We start from the raw sequence: 11451 nt of genomic DNA, 5'->3' as shown, positions 1-11451 counted from the left end.
CTTTAGTGTTAATGAAATTCACCAGTGCACTAAAAAGGCAACTATGAGAACCGCCCACAACAGTCATGGTTTTTCCAGGTGGAGGTCACCACCCCTCCCCCATCTTTTGCCCTTTCATTTAAACTAGTTTTGCATGTGGCTGGGGTCAGTGTCACTACAGGTAGCATGAGGCGATGCAGTGTATCTAGAAACTATTCATCTTCTTCACCGCGTCACTTGTTCCACATTTTGTCATGTTACAGCCTTATTCAAAACACATTCAAATTCATTTTTCACCTCAAAATTCTCCACACAATAACCCATAAGGCGGGAAAAAGTAGGCAAGTATTTACAGCCTTTGCTCAATTCTTTATTCAAAGTGCAATTAATGCCTCAGGTCTTTTTGAGCATGATACTACAAGCTTGGCACACCTGTTTTGGGGCTCTTATTCTTCTTTGCACTTTGAACTTCTTAAGCTCAATCAGATTGGATGCAATTTTTTTTTGCTGTACAGCAATTTTCACTTCTCTCCAGAGAAGTGCAATCAGGTTCAAGTCTGGGTTCTGGCTGGGCCGCTCAAAGACATTTACAGAGTTGTCTTGAAGTCAGTCCTTTGTCATCTTGGCTGTGTGCTTAGGAGTTTTGTCCTGCTGCAAGATGAATAGTCACCCCAGGCCAAAGGTCCTGAGCACTCTGGAGCAGGATATCATCAGTGACGTCTCTTTACGTTGCTGCATTCATCTTTCCCTTGACCCTGAATAGCCTCCCATTTCCTGCTGCCAAAAAGATCCCCAGAATGATGTTGCCACCACCATGATTCTCTGTAGGGATGGTATTGGCCAAGTGATGAGCAGTACCTGGTTTCCTCCAGACATGACACTTGGCATTTAAACCAGAGACTTCAATCTTGATTTAAAAAAAGAAAAGAAAAAGAGGTCTTCAATATTTGAAAGCCTTTGTTTCATCAGTTCTTTTGGTAAACTCCAGGTGTGCTGTCATACGCCTTTTACTGAGGGTTGTCTTCCATCTGGCCGCTCTATTATACAGGCCTGATTGGTGGAATGCTGCAGAAATGGTTGTCCTTCTAAAAGGGTCTCCTCTCTCCTCAAAGTAATGCCAGAGCTCTGACAGAGTGAACCTTCCTAACTAAGGTTCTTGTACCCAGATGACTTAAATTGGCCAGGCTGCCAACTCCAGGAAGTCCTACTGGTTCCAAATTTCATCCATTTACAGATGATGAAGGCCACTCTGCTAACTGGAACCTCCAATGCTGTAAAAACACCTCTGTATTGCAGCCCAGATCTGTGCCTCATTCCATCTCCCTGGACTTCATGGCTTGGTTTGTACTGTGACATAATCGGTCAGCTATGGGACCTTATATAAACAGGTGCGTGCCTTTCCAAATCATGTCCAATCAACTGAATTTACCACAGGTGGACTCCAATCAAGTTGTATAAAGGTGTGACAGACAATTAGTGGAAACAGGACGCAGCTGAGCTCAGTTGTACCTGTGTGTCATGGCAAAGGCTGTGAATACCTATGTGGATGTTATTTATTTTTAATACATTTGCAAGAGGTTTTTTTTCTTCACTTTGTCATTATGGGGTTATTGTGTGTAGAATTTTGAGGTGAAACAAATTTAATCCATTTTGGAATAAGGCTGTAACATGACAAAACGTGGAATAAGTGAAGCCCCGTAAATACTTTTGGGTCAGTGATGGTCTGAGGAGGCGTATCAATGGAAGGACCCACATACCTCTACAGGCTAGGCAACATTATCCTGACTGCCATTAAGTATCAGGATGCAGGACGTTCCTGGAGGAGTAATGAAATAATACCATCAACTGTCCCCCACACTCACCTGATCTAAATCCAATAAAACACCTCTGTGATGCTGCAAGGTTGCACCTAAAGCTGTCCAGGAGCTCACTGATGTCCAGAGCTGGGAAATCCCCCATGACACTGTCATCTCATTAGAGGCATTCCCCAACATCATCAGGCATGCACACAAGGTCATGGAGACTATACAAACGACCGAGTACTGTTTTGAGTGGCTGCAATTACATTTCAGCAAAGTGGATTGCATGCTGCATCATTTAATCACTTTGATTTTCAGGGAGACTTTGAATTCAGCCCTCTGTAGGTTGATCATTTTAATCTCGATGTGGCATCTTTTTGTTCCCGACACATTTCAAGATATCACAAATATCAGTAAAATTTTCCCGCATTTCCCCCCCACTGAGATCTGATGTTTGTTTTGTTTTTTGAGCAGTATATTTACTTTGAATGGATCCCAGTGTCATATTTCTCAATACAGAACAAACTTTTACTTTAATTCTAGAAGCAGCATGAGAAAACCTTCACACATGAGATGTGGAGGAGGATTATCCGGTGCACGTTGGAGCCGAAAATTCTCATCTCAGTTATGTGGATCATCGGTGACTGGTTTTATACTGGTAAAAATAGTACCTTATAAAGTCTTTGTTAATACCTACTACGACTGTAAGAGGGAAATAAAAAAAAATTAAAAAAAATACATTGTTCAACATTTCAAAGGCAACCCAGAGAACTCTGATAGGGCAGTTTCAGTTTTTATTTCACTACAGCGATTTATCAATGAAACTCATTTGTTAAAACTAGTCCCCGACTCGAAAGCAATCAGCAGCTGCCAACCAGAAAAACCAGCCGTCCTCTGCTACTGGGTAATGCCACCAAAAAGTCATTATGGCAACTGCATATGGTTAAATCTAATGACTTCTTACCCCACAACAGATGTGCAAATAAGTTCAGGTTAAACAGACTTTTTAATTTGTCACAGCAAGTTAAGCACAGGTTGATGAATGATTGTTATGTTCCACCTGGGGGAGGTCTTACTCTTTTGCATGCTGTAATAGCTTACTGGGAAACATAGCAAAATTACATCATCAATAACTCCACCTGTGCTTTCACAAACTATTCCCAAAGTCAAACTGTCTGCTGTGGGGGGACAAAAAAAGTCTACTGTGACTCTGTCAAACACATGGATGGATAAATCGGTATGAGTGGTAGCTCCCCCCACGATCATCATGTGACTGGTAAAACTGTACACACATTCAACACACATGAAGACACTGAACACGTTCAAAGTTGAGGGTGAAGAAACACTGCAAGGGTGGCAGTACAGAACACAGCTCACAGAGTCAGCAAGGCAATCAAGATCTTATTAACCAAGAAAAAGCAAAAACAAAACACTGCCTGCATCAGCAGATGATGTCTGAGGTAAATCATCTCTTTGGCCCCTTCAGTGCAGAGCTGATTCAATCTTTTTCACATAATACTAAGTGAGGACGCTTCAAACTAAAATCAATCGAAAGGTTGTTGCAGTAACATGCCAAAGTATTTTAAGAACTGTCAAGCGACTATAAAATCAAATATCTAACAAAGTACAATCTTCCCACCCTTTTAATCCCTTTGAGCTTTTTGATTTTTTTTATCCAGAGTAGAAAATGTGTTATACATGTACATTCAACATGCAGCAATGTAGTCTGAAAAACCGCAACAATTATACTACAGGGTCCCCTCTCCCATGTGTCTATGACCAGACCGTCACACTTCAATTCAGTGTTGGTTTTTACTAAACATCTAACAATCAAAATGTGTATTTGCCAAAAACCTTCACTGAACATGATATACAGATCATCAAGTATCGTCTTTTATGAGTGTAGCGAGATAATGAGGTTCCTGATGCAATGCCTGCTGTAGTAGGGGCTGAGAAGAGAGACTCATGAGTAGATTAAGGAGGGGTACTGTGGATGCCACCAGTCCATGAGCTTCACACTGTGTACAGGATCCAACACCACCTGGGTCCCACCTTGATCCACTCTTTTCTTCCCCCGTTGGAGTGGCGAGTCTTGTAACACAAGCCGAACGCGGTGGTGGCGCATGTCTGTGCTTACATTTATTGTGAACTAGGAGGCAAAACAAGAGGAAAAGTCCATGAGTTTCTAGTCTGTAGCTCAGAAGAAGAATCAACCCTTTGTCATGTGAGGAAACATATACAGTCACTTTATTTAACAGAAGATTTTTGGAAAAAGAAAAGTAAAAATGTCTTATATTATCAACAACACACAGGGTTAAAATTTTGTATTTCCAAGTATGTCAATGAATGACGTTAAGACTAAAGCTGGTGTTTAGTAAAACTCAACAGAACAGTACATAAGAGCTCTCTGAAGCCTTCCTGTGTGATTGATCACTGACACCGAACTGCATTTTGATCACATTTCCTTTTATAACTTCAACTTATTTCAAGCAGTTTAACACAGTAAAAATAATTAACTGGTAAAGCATACTAATGGGTCACATCAGCTGAATTAGTAGTTGCAATCTTCATCCAGATCTTTGTTCTTTAATCTTAATGCTATTTAATGTCAATTGTCTAATAAAATAATATACTAGTGAAGAGTATTACATTTATTTTAAAGCATCAATCAATTCAAACAAGAGTTACCACAACAACCTACTGATTGGTTGTGTATGCCATGAGACAGTTGCTTTCACTGATTGAAACTCTTTTTATATACACATTTAAAAACTTTATAGGCAGCACTTGACACTGCTACCTTGTAAAGATCAGCTGCAGAATAACACACACCAGTACTCAAAGGAACATTAAGGCAGGCAAAAAAACAAGGTGAGTTACTTGCCAGGCTCAGCGTCATGCCCATGACTACTGGGGTGAAGATGAAGTTGAGGGTGGTGACCTGAAGCACATAGCAGTCAGAGTCTGGATTCATGTGAACATCTTCGTACTGTCTAGGCATACGCAAGGACTTGGCACAACCATTCCTACCGTTTCCCTGCTGAGACAAAGACACCAGAGAGACACATTTAAAACAGAAAACATGAAAGCAGAACTCACAATAAGTCAGAGTGTTTGTCAGAAATGTTGCTAGTGATGAATGAGTCAGTCTACATTAAGCAGTGAACCTAAATGGATGGAGAAACAGCTTTTTCAAGCAGTTTCTTTTTATCTGAGGCTAATAAGATACATCATCAAACTCAACCGCTGTATCTTAGTCTCTACATATATGTGGGGATATAAAAGAATGGTTATGATTTATTTTCAATTATTAAAATATTAGTTTAATTATACAAAAAAGTTTCTGTATTGTCTACGTCTCTTAAAATTACTCCTTCCAGTGCTTCACAGAATGTAATGCACCTCTACAGCCAGATGGTGGCAATAATGCACCTGTTGTTTAATGCCAACCGGCATTAAACAACAAAAATAGAACTACGGATTTCCAGCTTGGAGAAGAAAATTGTGTGGAGCAATGCACAAACAGGAGAAAGAAGTGAAGCTGATGACTACTACAGCTGAGAAAAGGTTCGGAAAACTAAACCAAAATGAGCTCCAGTGCAAACTCTGCCATGACACTGGTGCACCACAAGTACGCCTTGTCATTTGTGAGTAGAGGTGGGTGGGTGATTTTTTAAAGATGAGTCGAATAGTTCCCAGAGAATACATTATAGTATTAGAAATGCCCACCCCAAATAAAATGATGGCAAATGATGTTACCTGCTTTAAAAATTTAAAGTTGAACTCCCACAACGTTTCAGACCGAGTCCCCGACACCTTTTTGACCCAGAAAAGTAAACACTGTAAAAGGAAAAAGGCAGACATTTACCCAATGAAATTCTAACATCTTTGCAGATGTTCGTAATTATTTCTTGGAAAGGACGTTAAGCAAACTGAGAAATATGCATTTTGCATGTGGAAAAACTGAGATCAGAGTCTTCAGTAAAGCCACACTGAAATTCCTTCACTTGATAGAAAGTTTGGTCTAGTACTAACTTGCATCCTCAAGTCTAAAATCATATCAGTGTTGATAATAGTCGTGATAAACACTGAATTTCTTTTCTATCCAACTACAAAGCAGAGGTCACACACAAATATCAGCCATACGCAAATAGATCCACCTGCTTGCATATGTCTGCAGGTAAATCAAACAGCTCCACCTCAACTATAATAAAAAGGTCTTTGAGGAGCTTTACCTTGGAGTTGAGTAAGGTAGTGGGTGTGGATTCTGGCAGTGGAGGAATCTTTGACACGCGCAAGGTGAATGGCTCATATAAATGGAAAAGGGAACGAATCACACAAGCCCGTAAGAAACGCATCTTCTCAATAGAGACAGGCTGGAGGCGAAGTGGCAGCTCAACATCAATCCTGTAGTGTCTTTAAAAAGAGAGCAGAGAAGGAGGAATGATGTGAGGTGATGTTAACTAGGACTTAGTACACCATTTTCACTGCATTCACCGCTTCTATCACAACATTAACGATGTGCTACTATGTTTTAACAAGGACTATTATCTGTAGGATGACACCTTTAATAATTTCCCCCTATGCTGGCAATATATACAAATCTCAGAGGTGGGAGCATGAAAACTGTACACTTTCCTTGTATTCCACATGAACTACTGCTGTAAGTGAATCACATAGCACCACTCAAATGCATGAATCCAGTAAGCAGCAGATCATAAACGTATACTGTGCCTTCAACAGTGGAAATCACAAACACTCGACTACTCTGTGTCAATATTTTTATCAGTGCCAGTACGCAAGTGATCACAAAACCACCTCACCTCCTGTAGAGCCTAGTCCAAAAAGCTGCAGTGCAAGTGACCGTCCAGGCATTCCTACAGATTAGAGCAAATCTGCACACATCCTCAGGCCGAATGTAGGAGGAGAGCACCAACCAAATGTCCACCGGATAATCTACACCATCACTGCTCTCACTGTTTTCTGTGAAGAAAACAAAGAAAACACAATCAATACCAAGTTAAACATACTAGTTTCGAAATGTATTTTGCACAATGGTCCACAAATTTTTGTGATTATATTTATATACTTAATGTGGCCGTTAGCATTGAAGTAAAAAAGGCACACGTCTTACTTAGATGTGTTGTGTACATAAAATCAATTATAGGTGGAACAGATGTTTTGTGAGTTGCTATCAGACCAGTGGAGGGAGGAAAGTGCACACCTCTCTCCCTGTTGGCATCACAGAATATTAGAGTGCAAGAATAACTGTATTGCTTTATAGTGTTTAAAGTATTTTTTTTGCAATTTTTTTCATATCTAGTTTTTTTTTAATATTTTAAACCTGGGCCCCTTTGAGAGTGGAAGCAGCTGCTGGTCAGTGAGGATAGATTGATGTACCAGGTATTTTAATACTAATACTGTAGTGCTGTGCTTTGAAATGTCTCTCTAATAAAGCTTTAATATTGAGAATTTGTAAGTAAGAATTTGTTTCTAGGCAGAGTACAAGTGATCCATTGCTGCAGGACTAGTTTCTTTTTTTCATGTCTGTTTGGCTGCATTTGCTTGCCTCCCCATTACAATACAAGTTGACTTCACTCAGGTCACTCCCCAGTCAGCCAGACTGCACAGGCTTTTGTATGAATGCGTACGTTTGTCATGGGCTGCAATGAAACTAATCGGGTATGGAATTCAGAGGGTGTTTGTTCAATCGGTGTGCTTTTGATTGACTGCAGTGTTTTCTGAAGTGGAGCAAAACTGTTCCCGACCTGCTGTTGAGACTGGGTCTTGTATTAACAGTAATGGTAAATGGACTGGTATATAGTCCTTTTCTACTCAACCTAAGCACTTAAAGCACTTCACACTACAAACCTCATTTACAGACATTCATGTGTACAAGTGCTTTTGTCTGTGCATCCTTATCCTAATGTTCACACCCCATCAAACTCCATTGGATCCACCAGAGTAAATCAGGATTCAGCATCTTGCTAAGAATCCGTCTATAAGCTTTGGAGGTGGGAGGGATCAAACCACTGACCTTCTAGTTGCTAGATGAATGAGCAACAGCTTACCCCAAAATGAGTTGACTGTTGTGAGACTTGTTTTTTTTTATCTTTATTGAATGGAAAATCCACTTTTTCTTAATGCTAGTAAACTGTCATGGTGTAACATTAACGATAAAGTGAAATGATACCCTTTCTCCTCTTGTTCTTCTTTTTGCGGGACACTTTAGTTTCGTTCTCTCCATCTTCTTCAGGGTCCTGCTCGTCGCTACTGCCCAAAGCGTCTGCTTTGACGCTTACTGCGGAGGAGAGGACTTCCTCTACAGCACCCTGCGATGCTTCCAGGCCACAGAGTAATTTCACTGAAACAGAAGATTATAAGTAAAGCACCAGGACAGGAATCAACCACAGTATAACTTCAGTCATCAAAGGTTACCTTCTTTTTCAATCGCATTTACAACAGCCTTTTTAACCCTCCCCGACTTCACAACGGCTGGGTCGGCATCAGCATAATCAGCTACAGTGACTAAGGAAAAGAACAGCAGATCATTAGCTTAACTTTTCACAGTGTCACAGTTGTGAAGCTTACCGGTGTTCCAGATTAACTGGATTTGGTCGAACAGATGTGTGGCAGACTTGCGTTTCAGGAGCTGCTACCGACAAACCAGCAAAAAAAAAAAAAAAAAAAAAAAAAAAAAAAAAAAAAAAAATCGCCAAATGTGTCATCTGTGACACTTGTGAGGTTATTTCAAACACACTCCGTCAGTCTTGATGCTGTTGAACAACAGAATGTTTAAAAATGTCGCGAGTTTACCTGGTGATATTCTCATGTCACCATCTCATCGCGAAAACAGCAAACAATTAACACCACGCCGATGTTGTTCACCGGACAGCAAGAGTAAACGACCGGGAGAATCTAGTCGTTGTTATCGTCCCCCTCATACGTTTTATTTCTCCGATTTCAGCGTTTTTGCTTCACAACTAAAGCGAGCAGTTTACTTTGTGTGCACTAACATGGACTCGAATCAACCAGCGCCACCTCTGGCCAAGTGCCCCAGCCTACAGCCAGATCAACTTGTGACACACATCTGCATCACGTTTGAATTCGTTTCATGCACAATGCATTTGTTCCTTTCAATTGTGTCTGTTTGTGCGTCATCCAAATAAACCTTTGAAATGCATGTGAACAACATCGGCGTGGTGTTAATTGTTTGCGGTTTTCGCGATCGTGTCGTACATGAGAATATCACCAGGTAAACTCGCGACATTTCTAAACATTTTGTTGTTCAACAGCATCAAGACTGACAGAGTGTGTTTGAGATAACCTCACAAGTGTCACAGATGACACATTTGGCGGGTTGTTTTTTTTTTTGCTAGTTTGTCGGTAGCAGCTCCTGAAACGCAAGTCTGCCACATCTGTTCGACCAAAGCCAGTTAATCTGGAACACCGGCGCACCCTGCTGACCTGTCACGTGATTCAAATGAACTTAAAATGATCTTAAAAGAATAACACAAACACTGCAAATCGCATTGGTCACCTGTAAAACCGCAGAATGCCTTTTGGCTTTATGATGTTGGGAGAACATGACAGAAACTTCAGCAGAATGTGAGAAGGCGGGCTAGCTTTCTGGCTAATCATATCCTACCTGATTCCGAACAAACGTCCCCGGCCTTAAATTTCAGCCGTTTTCGGTTCCCTTTCTTGGGCATGACGATACCAAATATCTGTGGACGCTTAACGTGGCTGTGAGTCCTGCCATGTCTCTATGGCAAGCTGAGGTAAAGAGAAAGAAAGAAAAATCACAGAGAAATTGAAAAATGTTCCGCCAGGATCTTCAGCCATCATGGACTGACGTGACGTTGCAAATAACGCGAGAGTACCGTTTTCACTCTTTTCCTTGCCGCGCACTACTGCCATCTGTAGGCGTTTGTTAAGATTTCAGTCTATCGGGACTACAGCTTGTATGCCATTTAAAACCTGTTAATTGTTTTTTTTTAATTATAAAATAGCTTTAAGGTGAATTATATATATTTTTACTTTTTGAGGATGACTGCATGTAAATATGGATACCAGACAGATTATACACGTTTTTGATTGCTTTATTCTCCAGCGAGTGCTGCCTGGCTGAAGTGTTATCACACTGATGACATAGAAGAAGAGGTACTGTGTCACTCTGCCGCTAATGTACCATTAAAGCTGCCAAGACGTCACTGAGCCACGCAGACTTACCATTAGTAGGAGAGGGGAAAGAGTTCATTATGAATTCTGTACTGTATTCAGTGATTTTGTAATAGTGTCACAAAGAACCTGAGCATACCAAAACTTTCCCAGGCAGCACTGTTGTTAAACTGTGACAATTTTTTTTCCACAGAAAGTCCTGCTGCATTTTAGAGATCAAAAAGCAGAGGTTGTCCTCCAATATCTGGCCATTGCAAATTACCCTTTAACAACTACGTAACATCAAAGCATCTCTCTCATCTCCTCAGATGTTAGACTCAGAGTCAGAGGAGATAAGAATAAAATGATATACTTCTTCGCTGCAGTCAGAGCTGTTATCAACCCTTTAGAGGTCTCAGATCCATAGCTGCAGTGCTGTCAAACACATTACGACCTCTCTTCATTTCAAAAGAGATTTCTTTTTTGCAACACAGCATCTTCATTTAACAAGAAAGCAACTGGGATAACAACAGCAATAATAAAATCAATTCTAAAGTGCACCCTGATTACCAGATTGTCATCTGCACACAAAGAACTGCAAATCTCACACAGAAAAGCCTAGACAACCAAGAATGTCACCCTCTTTCTTTAAAGCAACAGTGCCAACCACTTGCTTCATGATTAAGATTGGGGAAATCTCATTCATCCGTACAGTAATATTGCTCAAAACTTGGACTAAACTTAAATGAATTAATAAATTAATAAATTAATAATAATGAAGTAAAGCTAGCATGACACAATGTGTACCACAAGTACTCCTTGTCATTTGGGAGTTGAGTGGGATGTGTGATCTTTGAGCATGAGTTAAATAGTTCCTATAGTAAATACACAATAGTATTTGAAATGGCCACCCCAAATAACATGTTTGTAGATAGTGAGAAATGTAATGAAAAAAATAAACTAATTGATTAATAAATTCTTATTTTCTTCTTCTTCTTCTTCTTCTTCTTCTTATTATTATTATTATTATTATTATTATTATTATTATTATTATTATTATTATTATTAACAGTAATATTGATAATAACCACAATAATAATTATAATTATAACCTACCATTCAAAAAGCAATTTAGAACTAAAACAAAGACTGTATAAATACAGAAAAAAACATTACCTTTAAAATACTATTAAAATACATAATCAAAAGTAACTTCTGACCATGGAGTGTAAATTGCCAGCCACTCAAGGCAGCATGCTGAATTTTCTGTGAGAGAGGAATAAAGACCGAATTCAAAAAAAGTTTCTTTCACTTAAACTAAACATGCTTCTGTTGAAAAGAACGCATCAAGGTCAGCATCATAAATGTTGGTTTGAAGCACTGCTGCAGATAATCTGTTCTACCACTAGGTGGTGGTGTTAAATAACCAACACTGCTTCTAAAAACTCAAAAGCTTGGACAGTTGCAGTTGTGATATTATTTAGACTGAAAATTATTATTTAGCAACCCAACA

General features: G+C 39.7%; 1 protein-coding gene across 2 annotated transcripts; it reads right to left on the bottom strand.

Moving 5' to 3' along the window:
- Positions 1-2550: 2550 nt before the first annotated feature.
- tmem183a (transmembrane protein 183A) lies at positions 2551-9643 on the bottom strand. Of its 2 annotated transcripts, none has more exons than XM_080892442.1 (8): positions 9427-9643; positions 8217-8306; positions 7972-8142; positions 6602-6761; positions 6014-6194; positions 5538-5618; positions 4663-4818; positions 2551-3927 (listed from the first exon to the last, which is right to left on the bottom strand). In XM_080892442.1, the coding sequence occupies exons 1-8, from the start codon at positions 9488-9490 to the stop codon at positions 3742-3744; spliced, it is 1089 nt and encodes a 362-aa protein (XP_080748568.1). In that variant the 5' UTR covers positions 9491-9643; the 3' UTR covers positions 2551-3741. The 2 variants fall into 2 exon arrangements, with proteins under 2 accessions (XP_080748568.1, XP_080748569.1); XM_080892443.1 differs by having other exon boundaries at positions 4663-4815.
- Positions 9644-11451: the final 1808 nt, after the last annotated feature.

This window comes from Rhamphochromis sp. 'chilingali', assembly GCF_963969265.1.
Source record: "Rhamphochromis sp. 'chilingali' genome assembly, chromosome: 9".
Classification (NCBI taxonomy): Eukaryota; Metazoa; Chordata; class Actinopteri; order Cichliformes; family Cichlidae; genus Rhamphochromis; species Rhamphochromis sp. 'chilingali'.
Note: the sequence above shows the minus strand (reverse complement) of the source record. Positions and strands in the feature narration are given on the sequence as shown.